Source organism: Toxorhynchites rutilus, chromosome 2 (genome assembly GCF_029784135.1).
Source record: "Toxorhynchites rutilus septentrionalis strain SRP chromosome 2, ASM2978413v1, whole genome shotgun sequence".
NCBI classification, from domain to species: domain Eukaryota; kingdom Metazoa; phylum Arthropoda; class Insecta; order Diptera; family Culicidae; genus Toxorhynchites; species Toxorhynchites rutilus.
Window position 1 is genome coordinate 53,100,730 of NC_073745.1, and position 18,980 is coordinate 53,119,709.

The following is an 18,980-nucleotide window of genomic DNA, read 5'->3' on the forward strand; positions in this document are numbered from 1 at the left end:
ACCCTAACATTTTTTACATAGATTATCGAAGAACGAATTATGCCAAATATAGTCCTATTAATCGTATGATGAGCCTCTGTAACGAACACAGTGAAACAATTGATGTAACCATGTCAAGATCAATGCTCAAAGACTATCTGAATAGCATAAGATATCGTTAAATTTCACTGTAATATTTGGGCAGCATATTTAGTTTGGTTTTGACGAAATAAATAAATAAAAAAAATTGATTCTGTAACTTGTTAAAATCGTCTTTTAAATTAAACCAATAAATTATCCAGCCAGCTCTTTAGATTTTTAGTTTTAAGTAAGTAGTTTTAAGTAGTATTAAGAATGTATCGGTCTACAATTTAGATTGACGACAATAAAAATAAAAATAAATAAATAAAATTAGTCAATTTTCCAATGCATTAGTTAATGATGGTTCAAGTTTCGAAGGAATGTACCAATCATTGCATCCAATTCAAGAAAACTCGTTTGCTCGTGAACATGAAATTCTTTCCTGGCCGGAACGCCATAGTTTACTTTTTCAACTTAAACAACTACCACTGAATAACTTTATTAAATCTCCATACGTTCCATATTTACAGTGTACAACATTGGTTAGAGCTTCTGATTTGTTTAAATACATTCCTTCTTATCCTTCTAAAAACAAAGTAATCGTGTAAGTAAGCGCGCGCGTCTGTCTCATGTTTATTTAATCGGTAAATAAATTGAGCATTGTTGTGTTAAAAAGAACCAAAAAAAAAAAACGTAACCGACCACTGCTTGTGGGGCGCACGGGGGAACTGGTGACGCCTCATTTCGCGATGTATCGATCCAGGTTGTCCCAGTTGCACGAGTAATCGATCTGCAGCAGACCCTTCTTGCTGAGACTGAAATGTTGCGGAGTGTAACATACGTTAGCATTGGTCGCTGCGATCGACACCGCTGTGGCAGGGTCCATCACCGGTGGGGAGATTCCGATGTGGCTGGGCCGTCTCGCGACGCTCATACTGGCCACGCTGACGCTCCGGGAGCGCCGATGCATCGGACTGGTCTGGCGGCTGGTAGCGTACAGTGGGATGTGGTCCACCTCCTGGCGGGCACACTCGAAGCAATCGTTGAGCGCATAGTAGTCCCCACCGCTGGCAATACTCGGGGAAACGGTTGGAGGTTCCAGCAGCGGGATGTGATGCGGGGGAATGGCTGGCGACAGGGGCATGTAGCAGCAGCTTGCTTCGTAGTAATCGTACGAGGGTGGACCTGGGAATTCGAGGTGGGGTACGGGTTTGGGAAGTACGATCGGTCGCCGGCTTGTCTTACCAAAACCGGGCGTATGTAGCCGCAAGGTGGACATGGTGCTGTCGCACGAGCTCGGATGGTCCGGCGATGATGAATCCAAATCTGTGAGGGAGAGATGAAAGAAGAAAAATTGATTACATTGTAGTTGTGTACAAAGAATTAATTCTGATTCCACCCTTGGGGTTGGGCATCTTGTGCAGCTTAATTTCGGTAATAACCCGTGCCCACATTTCGCGCTCCATCGTGGTCAGTTGTTTGGTGTAAACTGAAACTGACCACGTTTTACTCTCCGCAATTCGGCTTGTCTCACGCGATCGACTGTAATATTTGATATCTTTCATTCGGGAGATGAACTTACAGCACGTACAACATGCGGAACTTGCGTAACAGTGCAATAGATAGCCTCTGTGAAGTGAGGAAACTCTACAACGAATGATGCACGTAGATGTGGGTGTCGCAACGAAACGTTCATATTTTTGTCAGAGAAAAATCATTTGAAGTCATCGCTGGATGCGATCGGATGCTACGTGAAAATGCATTGTCAAAAATGGCTCGGTTGCAAAACATAAACCGATTGCACATGTTATGAAACTTAGTGAGTGTTTCAATCGATTTGTTTCGTTTACGGGTGTAGTTGTAAAATTAACAGCCTAGTAATAATAATAATGTTAACATCAATATGTTTACATTGAAAGTATTTATTGGTTCAAGACATGATTCGATTTGATTCTGTGTAAGATCGATGGATACAGGCCTCGAAATATTTTCGTTTTGTTTTGTGTTTTTTTGTTCCGAAAAAAGCCGTCTTATTTCTTTCTACTCCCGATGCTAATAATAATAAATAATAAATGATAAATAAGACAAAGTTCACAAACGATGATTCCATTAAGACTAAATTGCTTAATAAACTGAACGGCTTTCCGAAACAAGAGCACTTTGAAGAATGGAAGAGTTAGCGAAGAGTAGCGAGGACGGTTTGTAAGCAGATCTCCTAATTAAAGACAATAAAATATCTAACATAGGGCCTGATCACGAACGCCACTTCACGCTGCTTCTGGTAATCATCAGTGGGTAATAGAGAAATTAGAATGGGAATTTTTAATTTAAAATATTCCCGCTGAACATTTTATCTAATGTCAGCGGTCTTAAGGAGTCGAAAGTGTCGAAAAGTAGTCTTAAACATTTAACACGCTATTACACACAAACGGGTGAACTTTTTTTTGTCGTGTAATCAGAGCACGCTTAATTTACATGTCGAAAATCGAAATACAAGTCATTTAGTCATTTAAGTCATAAAGTTGTTTTCGAAATGTCGCGGATTGGTTTAGAAATTAAAAAGAAAATTCTGCACAATTGGTTCACCGAAAAGGCTGTTACATAACACAAAATAGCAAAAAAAACATAGTTTTTGTCCAGAAGGAATCGTCGCGGTAATGAGTGTTCTTTCGTGGATCTCAGCAGAGGTGGACGAAAACCCGGTCCAAGTAATCCCGAATTGGTCCGAAAAGTTGTAAATTATATTCAGAAGAACAGGTCTGCATCTATTCGTGACTTGGCCAAGAGGTTCAAAACCAGTGTTGGGATGATTCAGCGGATTAAACAGAGACATGGTCTAAAGACCTATAAAAAGCTATAAAAGCAACAACTATCCCTTCCTTGATAATTGATAATCGCTAGGGAACCACGCTATAGAGGCGACCCTTCTGGCCTTCGGGCGGCGAATATCATACTAACATTCCTTCCCTTCTCCTGGTGACTGTATGGACGTGGCCGGCGTCGTTATTGATTATTCAAAACTCGATTTACCGAAACTTGCTCAATGAGAATGATTTGCTACTCCCAAGTAGTGTTGCTACACGTACAGATTTTTTTCGTTATTTTTGGTATAGATTCATTGATTGAATAGTTTGTTCCAGGTTGGGAATTCACAAATTGAATCGTTTGTTCCAGGCTGGGAAACATGAATTCACGATGCTACAAGAAGAGCTGAAAGATTTCTATCTAACCATTCAACTAACCACTAATATCTGCGAGAAATCTAATGTTGTTTCAATGTCCTATGCTATTAAATTTGAAGATCATTTTAAAGCCGGCAAGAATTTTTAGGTTGGAATGGCAACAAAAGAAATTTTCAGAACAATGGAAAGATAGATCATTTTCAAGAACATTTGTCGCACTTTTTCGTGGAGCCGATCGGGCAAATGAGAAAAAGATTCGAATTTGATGATCCGACGCTCAAGGTTGCAACAATGTTAAATCCCAGAAACTTTTGCAATTTGACAAGAATTAACGTTTCCAGCAGGGTTGTCATAATAAAGTCTGTGTTTTTGGTCTCAAAAAATCTTTTTATCTGCGTTTTTTTCTCAGAAAATCTGTATCGAAATCTGAATTAACTTTTTGCGGTAATTTGTCTGCTCTCAGCCACCACAGCAAAGAAGTATACTAATATTATAATGCAACAGCGTATCAATTCACACATTTTCTAAACGAATTTAATGTCTTGTGAACCTATTCACGAACCAAAACGGCGCTACTTTCAATAATAGATAACGGCACTCAGTATAAACAAAAGTTGTCATCTATGCTTGAGGGAAGGATAATGGAAAACTCCATGTATTGCGGCACTGTTTGGATGTAAAGAGCCTTGTTCTGTATGTTCAAACAGAAAGATAAAAGGCGAAGAACGCCAAAATAATTGAGGGGCTAGCGGCAAATGGAGTCAGTTACATTTTCTAAAATTTCGAGTAAATCGCAAAAAAAACGCATTTTTGAACCCGAATGATAACATAAAATGAAATCTCCTGAAGAAGATCAATTTTATCGTAGTAATATATACATTTTGAATGTTGTTGGTTGCTCAGCCCACAATGTGCCTTTTGACATTTTTTTTTCAACGAACAAATTTCAGCTTTTCTACATGCAATTTTTTACACTTTTACACTTTGCTGGTTTCACATGAAGAAAATCTGAGTAAACAGTTACCGCATCATAAATCTCACGAATAAGATTATTGCTTATCAATTTATCACATTTCCTACACCGCAACGTTGAAGGAGGCAACCGCAAAGTACCTCGTCGCTCCGCTAGGAGTGCTCCAAGCAGGTTTTCCTCTACGCCATTCGATCCGGGCCGTTTTTTTACTTACGTAGTAATAAAAACCCGTGAAATTAAAAAAAAAATGCAACTGACTCCATTTTACCGCGAGCCCCTCAATTTTTTTTCGTTATAGGGGAAGGGTGGTAGACACCCTAAGTAAAAGTTGATTTTTTTCGTGAATTTTACAAAAAATATATAGCTATCTCACCCGAAATTACAAGTATAGGTCTCTTTTTATAATAAAATTCGTCTTTGAGGCAGAAATTTTGAAAAATAAATATATCCGGCATCTTTGAAAAAATAAGATTGAGTCGGGAAAGACGGAAACTAACTGAAAATTCAAGTTTATGTGCTCGATAAGTTTTGGAGGTCTTCAAATATGCCTTAAAAATGATCTAAGAAAAAGGCTAGACTCGAATCACCTAGAAGGGCTTGTAATTTTTCTAATTTTTTCATGGTTAAAATAGCTTTCGGCAAAAGGGGAGATACTCAAAATGTTTGTCTTTTGTCGGTGGAGTGTCGCTCTTACCCAACTTGATAAGGATTTTATTTTCGTCAATATTTCTGGAGTAAAAATGAGAAAACTTCACCACTGATTCGATAAAATAGAAAAAAAGTGATAGTGAAACATTCACGTAATGAGAATACCCCAAAAAATTTCTCGATAACAATGAAAAGCTTTTTTTTCTGCAGACGAAAATTTACATCATGCTGCTATTTGTAGATTACTTTTTTGTTTTTATTTACAATTTTAACAGAAAGCCAGCTATTTGTACACAGTAAGTGTCAAGAGTGTGTCAAGAGTATTGCACGTTTGTACATCATTAAAATTTAGAATAAAAATGTAATTCATCAATTATACAGGGGTGTCCGTCTTTCCCGACTTTCCCTTACATGCGAAATATATCACACGAAGAAGCATTATAGCAAATATTGTTTAAACATAAACATAAAAACATTGTTTAGTAAATACTTATCAGAAATTTGGAGAAAAAAAATAGAGGAATCTTTTTCATCTTCCATAGTCTCACAAAGTTATATATAACTGCTTTTTCAAGTAAAAATGATTGCGACCAGTACGACACACATGTCGAAATTTAATACGACTGCAAAGGGTTAAGGGTTTTGAAGCATAATCTTAGCTCTAGTATCATTGATTGGCATAGTTATTATGAGTTTGACGATGTTGATGGTATCCACGTATAAATACGCATTCACTGTGCTTTAGTAGAAAAAAAGATAAACAGTGTTAGTTATTTATTGTAAAGATAGCGAACATGAGAAAGCAGTACTACACGCTACATATGAATGCCAAAATGACTCTCATTCAAATGATTCGGTGAGTTGGGAAAAAATATTATTGAGATCACTCTTTTTTCTTTTTTTTGATTTCTGTATTATAGTGACTTTCAACACTTTTGGCTGGCTCGTCACCCCATGTCGGAATGTGAGAATGTTGAATAGCACCTTGACATTGATACTGATATCGAATGTCAGTTAAGTTGAAGTTGATTAATTATTAATCGATTAAAGATTTACATTATACTTAGGAATATATTAGGCTGTCAAAAAAGTCCTGCGGTATTTTTTTTTGAATTTTCATTTGTTCATAAAATTAATTACAATCATCTGTCTTAAGTCAAATATGCGCCGTTTTGTTCGATGACTTGTTCCCAACGAGATGCCAACTTCATAATACCCCTGTTATAGAAGCTCGCTTCATTATTGGCAAAAAACTCGGATAGCCAATTTTCACAGGCCTCTTTTGTGGCTAACTTCTGACTACCTAGCTCGTTCGCCATGGACAAAAACAGGTAGTAGTCACTTGGTGCAAGGTCCAGACTATACGGCGGATGCAAAAGAACCTCCCATCCGAGCTCCCGGAGCTTCTGGCGCGTCACCAAAGAAGTGTGTGGCCTGGCGTTGTCCTGATGGAAGACAATGCGGCCTCTGTTTATCAAAGATGGCCTCTTCTTCATGAGTGCTACCTTCAAGCGGTCCAGTTGTTGGCAGTACAGGTCCGAATTGAGCGTTTGGCCATAGGGAAGCAGCTCATAATAGATTATTCCTTGACAATCCCACCAAACACACAGCAGAACCTTCCTGGCCGTTAATGAGGGCTTGGTCACCGTCTGAGCCGCTTCAGCGGGTTTCGACCACGACCGTTTGCGCTTCACGTTGTCGTAAGTGACCCACTTTTCATCGCCAGTCCGCTTCAGAAACGGGTCGATTTTGTTGCGATTGAGCAGCGATTCACATGCGTCGATACGGTCAAAGATGTTTTTTTGCGTCAACGTGTGTGGCACCCATACATCGAGCTTCTTTGTGAATCCAAGCTTCTTCAAATGGTTAATAACGGTTTGATGACTTATCCTCAGCTCTTGGCCGATGCTACCTACGGCTGCTACTATGCCGGTCTATCTCGGCTAATTCAGCGATTTTGTCGCAATTTTCGACGACAGGCCTTCCGGAGCGTGGCGCATCTTCGACGACCTCTACACCAGAACGAAAACGTTGAAACCATCGTTGTGCGGTGGAAATGGAAACTGTATCGGGTCCATAAACTGCACAAATTTTATTGGCAGTTCGAGATGCATTTTTGCCTTTGTCATAGTAGTACTGTAAAATATGTCGGATTTTCTCTTTATTTTGCTCCATATTTGCGACACTATAACTCACGAACGACTTAACCAAACAAAACACTGTCAAGGACTATAAAATACCTTTCCAACAAGCTATAGTATGACTCGATACAATGAATACAACTAGAACTACGCGCTTACAACGACACCTTGCGGAAATACCGCAGGACTTTTTTGACAGCCTAATATTTTTATATCGATATTTTCATTTTTATTCATTAATGTCGACGGGTTTAGCCCTAATGATCGGATTAAATGTATTTGATATTTAATCTACTAATACCACTAGACAACTGACTAATGTGTAGTTGTACAATGAGTAATGTGTTAAACTCCGTTATTCTCAACTCATTTTCTTAAGTTTTCGTGATTGTTACACATACGAAATGATAATGGGCCAGACGGGTCACCCAAAAGTGGGCCGCAGGTTGGGTATAGCTGATCTAATGCAATCAATAACTCGATTTTTTTTAAATTTAGCGACTTGGTCCCCTCTGATATAACACCGATCATTTGTTCCCATCTCTGTAGAATTCGCTTGATGGGAAAATATCGGGCGGCATAAGAGTTGTCGAAAATCACTTGATATATTTTTTCACCGAAAACCCACAGAAGTTCTACACGGATGAAATAATAGAATTACACGAAAAGGGCGAATGGTCATAAATAATAGTGATCAATATGTACTAAAATAAAATTTATATTCAATGAAGAAAAACTTCTTTCAAGAATTGAAAAAAAAATCACGGATACTTTTTGAATGAGCCATAATTTTTTTTTTTTTAGGGATTCGTAACATTTGGAAAAACATAAATAATTGCTACGAGTCAATCATATTTTCTTGCATAAAATATTGCACATCGTGAGCGGTGATCATGTGTTGCTTTTTTTAGAGATCAAGTGGCAGTTCTCTGTCAATGTTCGATCTCTCTGGCACCGCTCATATTTGGGTACTACTGAACAAATTAGTGGGTCTATTGTTTCACGAAAACGATTATCTCCGAAAACCTGGGTTTGTCAATGATCACTTATTGAAAATCGAATCAACGATCAGCTACACGCTCTAAATTTCCCTCTCACTCAGGTCTGACATAACCTGCTCAACACGACAACATCGTCTCAATTCCTCCATTAATCGAGCGATTTGTTCGTTCCGGTTCTATGGTCACGCAAAATCACTGCATACCGCGCATTTTGTGCCGACAGAAAATTGGCACTCATTTGCGTTGTTCAACACCAACAATTAGTCGATTCGAGCGAAACACATGTTTTCGAATCACCGCGCGGAGTACCTCGCTGTCAATTGGCGGAGTAATCGATGGCGCACAGACGCACTCACAAAACACCGAGCAGCTGAAAGTTGAGAAATTCGATCGACAATTTATCGCCGCAAAACGCAATTACCTGTCTCAATCACGCTGGCTCACGTTGCTGCACTTGCCTGCCTGCCGCGCGGTGCCGAAATATACAAATTTCGAATCATGCACGCGACTCAGGTTTCACGCCTGTTGCACAATCGCACAAGCGCCGGCGAGGGAAACACCTCAAAAGGTGGTTGAACTTGAAATGACGGACTTCATTCCGAGGTGTTGCGGGGAAGGAAGAAAATCAATCATGTGCAATTTTGCGTCCAATCCATAAATTCCTACTAATCGAATATGTTTTTTTTTGGTTCGTGGATTGACGAATGGTTTTGATTTGAGACGAATTTCAATTAAAGGACAACAATTTGAAACAAAATAACATTGACTGTATGATTTGACCGGACAACTGTTCCGAATCCGGCAGTGATCGACACATTCCATTCCTATCATATCAAACAAATTCAAGGCGAACGAAAAAAAAAGTTCCGTCATATGTAAGCAACAACTGTCCACTTGACGGATTCTGTCGTTATCATCAACTTACCACAAGAAGGTGTTTATTTTTTCAGTAATATACAAGACGTCCTTCGTGGCCAGTGACTCGGCTTGTCATTATTTACGCGCGAGGGAATTTCATTTCTTGAAGATATACAGACTCATGTGCTGAGTAGAATGGTAAGCAACCTCATACTGATCCACCTGAGCAAATAAAAAGCGCAAAAATCGTCCCCTTGCGTTAAGGTTTGCGAGCTAATAGGTGCCGCTCTGTCGCAGCTCTCGACTTTTCTTTCGGCCGAAGGATTTTTACGATTATTATTTGTTATTGAAGACAGACTAGCAATGTTTATGTTCATACAAAAATAGTTCCAGTAGTAATCAGTACTTTTCAACCGAGTGAAGTTAACTGAAAACATACTTTAGTTATGCTTAACACTAAACCTACCATGAGGGGTCAAATGACCCATTTTAAACTTTTTGTCAAAATTTTCATGCAAAGTCCATTGTCACAACATCATTTGCCTACACTACTTTTCTTAAAACATACATAGAATATATTTTTCAGTGTTTACTCCTCTCTTTTTTTTACTGAGAATTATATGTAATCTGCCCTAACTACCGCAACGGGTCATTTTACCCGTACACACATTCATATGATATCAGAAAGATTTGAATGTGTGGTTGTGATACAAAACCATTGCTGTACACATTTTTGCTATTGTTTTATGTATTTTGTGAATGAATAGTGAGTTATTAGAATTAATTCTATTGCTGACTACCCAGACGAACTAACAGTAACCATTCTAAGCTACAGTGCTATTTTGTGCATCAAAAATTGTAATTTCATTATTTTGCTAATAATTATTATCCCAAAATGTCGAAATATACAGTAGTTCGGGATAAAGGTGCGCATTGGCCTTTTTGAAGCAAACGAGCATAAAGTTTCGACAACAGTGTATTCGTTTGATACATTACGAGGGTCACTATTTATATTTAGGGAATATGAACAAAAACAAATAGTTAAGCTGCTAATATATTTTTATTGTTTTTCAAAGTACTCGCCACGATGATCGATACACTTTTGCATGCGCTTAAACCAATTTTCAAAGCATTTATTCCAATCGACACGAGCCTTTTTTTTGAGCGATTGTCAAATTATGTGGGATCCAACGTGAACATAATTTTCGCACAACTAAGTGTTCATGTAAAATCGCATATATGCTGGTGGAACTAATGCTTAGGGATGCCTCAATCTCACAATAGGTTACATGACGATCTTGCTTAATCATTTCGTGCACAGCATCGATGTTTTCTGGCACTACAGTCGGCACTTGGACGACCTTCACGAAACGCGTCGGACAGCGAACTACGACCACGATTGAATTGACTATACCAGCGATACACAGTGGTTTTTGATGGAGCTTCATCGCCAAAAGTGAAATTAAGTTGATTGACGCACTCTTGTTGTGATAATCCACGACGAAAGTCGTAAAAAATCATCGCACGAAAATGTTCACGATTCAGTTCCATTTTTTTGCCGAGACCAAACTTTCAACTAAATATAAAATAAACAAATAGCGTCCGTATGACAAAATGTTCTGAGTACGTATATCGTCAAAAATGTCAAACTGTTTTTGTGAAAAAGTTCAAAAGCATTTTTTTAAATTTTATTAGTTCAAAAATTGTTGGTGGGGCAAAGGTGCGCCGTGGCTGTGGGGCAAAAGTTCGCACCAGAGTTTTACGCTTAATAAAAAATAAAATGTTTTCAATAAAATTTTTAACGGGACCCACAAGGAGAAAACTGATTTGAAGAAATGTGCTCCAAAAATGCTCAAATGACCCGACAAAGGCTTCGGAGTCTCGAAGCATCGGATTGCGGCAAACCTCGATATTTCTGAATTAGCTCTGAGAAAGAGGCTCATATAAGTGAGAGATTTTTTATTTGAACAATTTCATCATTAATCTTTTATTGACATTTCTACTTCTGCTGGGATGTGCCAGCGAGCACCTAGGGCGGTTCAGACAAGTATTTACGAGTGAGCAATCTGAGGATCTGGCGAACCACTGCAGAGCACTGGCCAAAACTTTCTATGGTATGACTCTCAAAGATTTACGGCGTCTGGCGTTTGATTTTACGGAAGCCAAAAACCTCCAGCACGATTTCAATCAAATTGCAAAATTGGCAGGAATAGTTTGGGATTCTAGCTTCATAAGGAACCATCGTCTGTCTCTTCGAATCCCACAACAGCGCAACGAAGCAACAGCTAACGAAGCAAAAATAAAAATGATTTGGTGTCCGTTCCTCACGATTTAACTCAAGAACGGAGCAACGGATTTAAACAGTCAGTATCAGGATTGATGCGTCTTAGTCTGCATCAGGTTTATATGCCAAAAAAGAAATTATATACCGCGAGTATAGATTATGTATTATTATTATAGAAATAATTTCTGTGGGAGCTTGAGTGTTCGAAATTATTTATATCAATATATCAATTGTGGGTGGGACGAAGTTCGCCGGGTCAGCTAGTTTGTTAATAAAAAGAGTTCTGTTTCAAATGTTGGACATTTCCAGATATCTTATATTGTCAGTCTCCTCCATCCCAAAAATTTTCACATGGTATGTTCGACCTTAACACCCACTCATCTCCACTCATAAAACATCATACAGCACCCTCCTCCTCCCCACTGGATGGTGCCTACACACTCTGGTAATGATGCCTCTTCCGCTGGTAATGATAAAGCATTTATTTTTGTTACAAGTCACCTCAGAAGTACAATTTAATAAGTGCGCACTTTTGCCCCGTACGGTGCGCACCTTTGCCCCCACTATGGGGCAAAAGTACGCATTTTCCATTTTGTTTTAAAGAAGGTTTTTGTCTAACTACAAACAAAACTCGAGAAATTTTGTACTTCGTTTCGAAGGTAATATATATAGTTGCAATTTGGTAAGCAAATTGAATTTTATTTGATTTTACTTCAAGAGTTATTGGACGACAACAGTTAGGTGCTCTTATTGGGTCGGACACCGTCCAGTAGATGGGCAACATCGAGCCCGAAACCGGTCGACGAAAAAGGTAATTTTAACCCCTTTTAATGTTTATAAGTATTATAAGTGTTGTGTCCTAGTTCCGTGTCGCGTCTCGTGAGTGAATAGTTAGGTGCTCACCTTTGCCCCGCACTACTCTACAGGAGAAAAATGGTATGTCACGTTTCTCAACAAAACTATATAAATCGAGTCATTGTTCACTAACTATTTATAAGGGGTCACTTGACCTGCAGTGGTCGGAATAGGTATACAAGAAACATCGGTAGGTTTAGTGTTATTGAGGATGGAGCGAGGTTTCTTTATATTTAAAAAAATGTGTCGTAATGAGAGCATCACGATTAGGCAGCAGGAGCCGATGGAGTTAAGTTCCAGGAACAACAGACCGAGTGATGTGTCGAGACGACGTTCAGTACGGCTGAGAAATTCATTTGCGAGTGGGACTCGCGAATCATTAGCCCTAGTGATGGCAATAGCACCGGAATCCCCTGAGTCACAAGATCCACAGCCAGATCAAAAGCTACAACGCCATCTGGGTGTTCATTTCGATGAGGCGATCACACAGTATCGTGACACAGATTGTTCGTCGCGCCCAAAGATCCTGAAGTTACAGCAACTCCGCAGGCAGACAAGTGCAGTAAAGATCATGAACGAGCACATTCTTCCGCTGCACTTGGTTGATGCCCAGAACATGGAGAAAGTGAAACTGACAGTATGCTAGGTAATGTTCGATATACCATGTCAAGAACCAGCCTGCTCCAACATCTCCGTGAATGACAAACGCGCCACAATTGGAAGACCGACGGCGTACAAAAGAGACAACAGATCGGCGAAATTACATCACCAAGTTGCTGTGATCGTGCGGCCTACTGAAACTGGACACACTGGTAAAGAAATTGAGCACCCTATCAAATCGACAGAAACCTTACTCTGACTCTGCAAACCACCAAGAACAAAATCAGATGCTCAGAGATCACGAGAAAGCATTTGACGGTCACATAAGCAACGAGAACCCGATTACAGCGAAGGTTTGCCAGATATCAGCGATGTAGAGAGCTTTTGGGCTGGTATTTGGGAGACCTCAGTCCGATATCGCGACGGCCAAATGTTGTTGAGACGGGATGAGGAAAGTTCAGACCAATAACGTACCTATCGAGTCTGTACAAACTGCTAAGCAGCATCATACCTGCCTAAGTTTCTCATCACTGCGAATAGTATAACAGTATAACAGCTGATAGAAAGAATGCAAGGAAAATACACATGACGGCAAAGATCAGGCCATCATCGACGCAGCTGTTTACAACCAGCGGAACTTGCGTACTTGGTACGGCCTATATCTACTATAGGAAGGCTGAAGACTTCATACGTCACTCGTCTTTCGTCCGGGTGTTAAGTTCTACAAAATTGATCCCGCCGTTCGTGCAGCATGTGATGATTCTGCAGTTGAGCAAGTCTCTACACCTCAGCGATGGAAAGAATGTGTTGTAGTCTAAAACTCTGCAAATAAAAAGGGGGATATCTGAAGGTGACTTTTTTAGCCCGCTGCGGTTTTGAGTAGCACGGAACCCCTTTTTTAGGACGTTCAATAGAAACAGTCGTGGGTATAAAATAAGGTATGGCGAAGGCATTCGCGAAGAAGTGTCCCACATCTTTTACATGAACGATCTCAAGGTCTACGCTGATTCACGTCAGCGTCTAGCTGTAGCTATCCGGGTTGTCGAAGATATGAGCAAGGCCATCTGCATGGTGTTCGACCTAATGCCGACAAATGCCGCTGTGTCCGTCTATTAAAAGGACAACTCATCGAATTCGGAGGCTACGAGGTCTCTGACGACGAAATGATAAGGGACTTGGTCGTGTCGAATCTTACAAGTATCATGGATTTCGAAAGCGCATTTGGATTCGATACACCGACTTCAAGGCGGAGCTGAAAGATAAGTTCTTGAGTCGGGTGAACTGTGTCTTTAAGACATTCTTGAACGTACATTGAATGGGGACTTGAAATCATGAAACTTTTAAAAACGATGCTGGATGTGTCATCAACAATGAGAGAATATATAGTTCTCGATCCACCACAGTCGTCCAGACAAGAATCACCGACAAGACACCATAATCGATGCTACTATTCAAAAATCTGGAGGAGACCCATGGTCACAAAATTCCTAGGTACCGACCGTTGGCCGTGGAACTCAAGGAACTGTGGGACTAAGGGAGGTCCCAAGTATTGTTCCAGTTGTTCTCTCTTGAAATGGAACTATCCCGAATACACTTCCAGAAGCGCTGAAGGTGTTGAATATGGAGAAGGAATTGGCCGGCATCCAAAAGTCGATCATCTGCTCGATTGTCCGACAATTCCTCGGCCAGGCACGGTCAGGTCAGCACGAGCATGTAGATACGTGTATTCCGTCTAATTCCCCTTTGGTATTGAGAAGCCCAGGGGGCAGGTGAATATTCTGGCTAGGTTCGCCTAGTCAAGAAAAAAAAGACTTGCGAGGGAGATTAAATTTATGTTTACGAAGAATCATCGAAAAAATAATTCAAGAAAAGGAGACTGAAATGTGAAAGTATTTTGTGAAAAGTATATAACTAAAACAACAAAAATCGATAATCAGAAGAGATTCTGCGTGCTCATGTAATCTTTGCTACTTCGGTATGACCCATTTTGAGTGGGTTAACTCATAACCCTTCGATCTTATTTTCAAAAGATCGAACCAAAGCGGTACAAGGTGCGGCCGTTTGGTCACTAAGTTGATTAGGGGGGCGATATATACAAAACAATACGAAACAAAGTGTAAACGAGAAGAAGGATCTTACGCCATTCAGTGGCGTCGACTTTCGGATTTGGTAAATTAATAAACACAAACGCTATTCGTACAAGCGTCGCCTCTCTACTGTATTCTGTCAACTGACATCTGTATTCAAAGAAAAGACTCTCGGGGCTTAAATACTAGTTTACAAAAATAGGCTTAAACTCTACACAGAATATTTACAAATTATGCTGGGCGGAGCATCGCACCAGCAGTTAGAGTGGGCTGTGATGGCCTTGGTCAGACGCGTTCTTCGGAGAGAGAGAGAAAGCACTTCTTTGTGGGTCAAAGTAAACAGGAAAAGAAAGTGCTGAAACATGTGTGCCGGATGCGCGCCACATGTTTGGTTAAATTTCTGCTGCTAGCTAAACTCGCAGCGGGGCGGAAGGAAGACAAACTCGCCGCTGCCGTTGGTGCGCGTCGAGTTATACAATCATAAATAGTAAACGAACCCTTGGGCCAGATTGCTGGCTCGGGTATCGTATCACATTTTATGTTTATATCGCCCAGCGCCCTCGGGGGTGGTTTATTGCCTTAGAGGTCTTGAATATTGATGAGTTGGGTTTAAGCGTGATCATATTACACCTTTCCCCTTTCGGAGAATGACGTAACATTGAGAAGTCATTCAAGTTAAATTAGGTGGAAAGATTCGTCTGACCTTACAATTTTAGTGTTTATTCAATGTTTGTGATATGTACATTTTTCGTGTATTCAGGTAAAAATTAAGTTTGTTTATAAAGATTATCCTTATAATATGATTATACGGATTGTCTTCGTTGGGTGTTCTATTTGCTTATAAATATATTTATTTTTAATATTTGTTTAATATATACATTTTACATTTGATAATAACTGTCGGAAGGATTAACTGCTAACTAGGTATCCCTTTCCCCTTAGGGTGGGGTTGCTCATATGGTATTATTCTGTTTTTATGTACAGTCTGGACTTTATTGGTTTGATCATCTCTTATTGTTACGTTAGGGTGTTTAATGTCAATTATTATATATGGTCCTACGTATACTTTGTCTAATTTGGATCTGTTTTCGTTTGATAGAAATACTAGATCATTAATGGCTACTTTTGATGGTCTAGCCATGGTTTTCTGTGTCTCATTTCTGGCTTTTCTTACCTTATCAATTATTTCCCTAGCGGTATTTGATGCTATTTGTAGTTTATATTTAAGTTCTTTGTAATATAAATCCATGTTGTAAATTGGTTCTACATATGTGCTTGTTGTGAGGTTTTGTGGTAATTTAGCATTCGTTCCAAAAACTAACTCGAATGGAGTGTATGAGAAATCTGTGTGTGGTGTTGTGTTGTAGCAGAATGTGTAGTAAGGCAACCATTCATCCCAGTCACTCTGTGCTTGGTTGACGAATTGCCTTACGTACTCGTTAAGACAACGATGGTTCCTTTCCAGGCTTCCTATTGATTGAGGGTGATATGGAGTGGAAAAATTTTGTTTAAGCTTCAGTAATGAAGCTATGTTTTCGAATAACTCGTTCTTATATTCAGTTCCTTGGTCTGTTTGGATGAGTTTTGGAATTCCATAGACCAGAATTAAGTTTTCTATGAAGGCTTTGGCTATGGTGGATGCTTGTTTGTCTACTGTGGGTTTAATAATGATGTATTTTGTTAAGTTGCATTGAATGGTCAGTGCGTATCGGTTTCCATTATTGGATCTGTTAAATGGTCCAATTGTGTCAATCGATACGCAGTCGAATGCTTTTTGGGGTGTTTTAATTTCGACGAAATTTTCGTTTGTTCGTATTGTGTGTTTATTTTGCTGGCATTTTATGCACTTCTTGATGTAGCTACTGATATCTTTTTTCATGCCACTCCAAGAATAGAGTCTGCTTAACTTTTTGTATAGTCTGGTGACTCCTGTATGTCCACCAGTGGGTGTATCGTGATTGTTTTTTATAATTTCGAACCTTTCGTTTTGGCTTTCTATCACACGCTTGGGTGTGTAGAGCACTATTTGCAAGTCTTTGAGCGTGTCATTACAAATCTTCTTAAAGGTTTGCACGCTGCATATTTGGAAAATTACGCTTGATAACGCTAGAGCTATCATGCTAATTTTCAAGTTTTTGGCCATATTTTCAACTTTCTTTACTAGTTTTCCCAGGGATTCTTTTGTGTTGCTTGCATTTTCAATTATTGTCGACGACTTTTCTTCGGTTCTTTTTTTATTCATTATTGCGCATTTCAAATTTTTGTTTCCGCTAGCGTTTGTTTCTTTATTCATTTCTAATGCGCGTCCGCATAGAAGTTTAGGTAGGTTTTGCCACTCTCGGGGTTCAATAGCCTCGTACGCTCTGAGCTGATCAGACTCAGTATCGTCGGGGTTTGAATTATTGTCTGTAATTTCTGTGTCGTTATTCGTTTCGTTTAGTTTTCTAGTCATTGCTCTGGTTTGTATACCCAGGACTTTTATAGTTTTAAGTGCCTCGGAATTAATTGCTATTCGTGATAGCGCATCTGCAGTCACATTTAGCTTACCTTGAACGTATTTTACATCAAAATGGAATTCTTCAAGATCCAACCTCATTCTTGTGAGTTTTGATGAGGGATCTTTCATTGAAAATAAATATACTAACGGTCTGTGATCCGTTTTTACTGTGAATTTCCTCCCGTAGAGGTATGGTCTAAAGTACGTAATTGCCCAGTGAATTGCTGTCAATTCCTGTTCAATTGTCGATTTATTGGCTTCACCTTTTGTGAAGGCTTTGCTTGCGTATGCAATGGGTAGTTCTATACCGTCGTTTTCTTGGGCTAAGACGGCGCCGCATGCTATTTTTGAAGCATCGGTTATTAGGGTGAATTCTTGTGTGAAATCGGGGAATTTGAGAACTTTTGGTGAGATAAGTTCGTTTTTCAATTTATTGAATGCATTTTGGCATTCGGGAGACCAATCAAATTTTGCGTTTTTTCTGAGCAATTTGTTTAATGGGTACGCTATTTCTGCGAAATTTTGTATGAACATCCGGTAATAGTTGCAAAAGGCAACAAAACGCCTCACTTCATCTGCTGATGATGGTGTGGGGTAGTTTGTTACCGCTGAAAACTTAGATTGGTCGGGCTGTATACCTGCCGCTGAAATGTTGTGACCTAGATATGTTACGTCTGGTCTGAAGAAGGAGCATTTTTTGGGATTTAATTTTAAGTTGTAGTTTTGTAATTGTTTGAAAACGTTTTCCAAGTTAATAAGGTGATGGTTTATTGAGCAGCCGACGACGATGATGTCGTCGATGTAAAGGAATGCACATTCAGGTGGGAGTCCGCTAAGTGCTATGGACATCATTCTCTGAAAGCTATTTGGTGATATATTTAGACCGAATGGTAACCTATTGAATTCGTAGTGGCCGTTAGAGGTCGAAAATGCTGTGTACTTTTTTGATTTTTCGTCAAGTTCGATTTGGTGGAAACCTGACATTAAATCTAGGGTTGTAAAATATTTGGCTCTGCCCAAATGATCGAGGATTTCGTCGATTCTTGGTAGGGGGAATTTATCTGGGGTTATCTTTTTATTTAGTTGTCGAAAGTCAACCACTAATCGCCATTTTTTTATCTTGAGTATTTGATTTCTTTGGGACTAAGAGGATGGGAGAATTGTATGGTGAGGTGGAATTTTGGATTATTTTGTTATTTAGCATGTGGCTGATTTGGTTATTTATTTCTGAAATTTGTGCTTCCGGGGTTCGATAATTCTTTATGTAAACGGGTGTCTTGTCTTGAAGGTGAATGGTTTGCTTGTAGAAGTTGTTGGTTGTCAATATGTCGTCTTCTAGTGCAAAAATGTCGTTGTATTTAGTGCATAATTCTGTTAATTTCTCCTGGGCATGTTGGGGTGTATGATTCAAATTGAGTTCCTTAATCAGTTTCTCGTGTCTACCTTTTGGGTTTTCTCCTAATTCCGTTGTAATGTGATTTATGGTGTATTCTTTAAGGGGGATAGTGGTGGGGGCAAAGGTTTTTGGGATTGATGTTGGTGTGGTATTTGTGTTAATTATTGTAATGAATTGTGAGTTTGGGTTTATTATTGTGTTTGCGCAAAAAATGCCTGGTTTGATTTCTTGTGCGATCACAAGGGCATCATCGTTTAGGTTGAGTGACGGGAAGTGTTTTATAATTTGGCATCTAGGGGGAATAATGTAATTGTTTTCCCAGCTATCTTGAATCGGAATTTCAATTTTGGTGTTTTCATAGTTGAAGGTCATTAGCCATGTTTTGAGGCATAGGTTAC

At 39.4% G+C, this 18,980-nt stretch overlaps 1 protein-coding gene across 3 annotated transcripts in view; it reads right to left on the minus strand.

Annotated features, from left to right (window-relative positions):
- Positions 1-520: 520 nt before the first annotated feature.
- The window catches only part of LOC129765392 (uncharacterized), a 107,452-nt gene continuing 88,992 nt past the window's right edge, over positions 521-18,980 (minus strand). For all 3 annotated transcript variants that reach the window (XM_055765670.1, XM_055765672.1, XM_055765673.1), the window contains exon 5: positions 521-1,386. In XM_055765670.1, the coding sequence (XP_055621645.1) occupies positions 800-1,386 (587 nt within the window). In that variant the 3' untranslated portion in view covers positions 521-799. The remainder of the gene's footprint in view (positions 1,387-18,980) is intronic.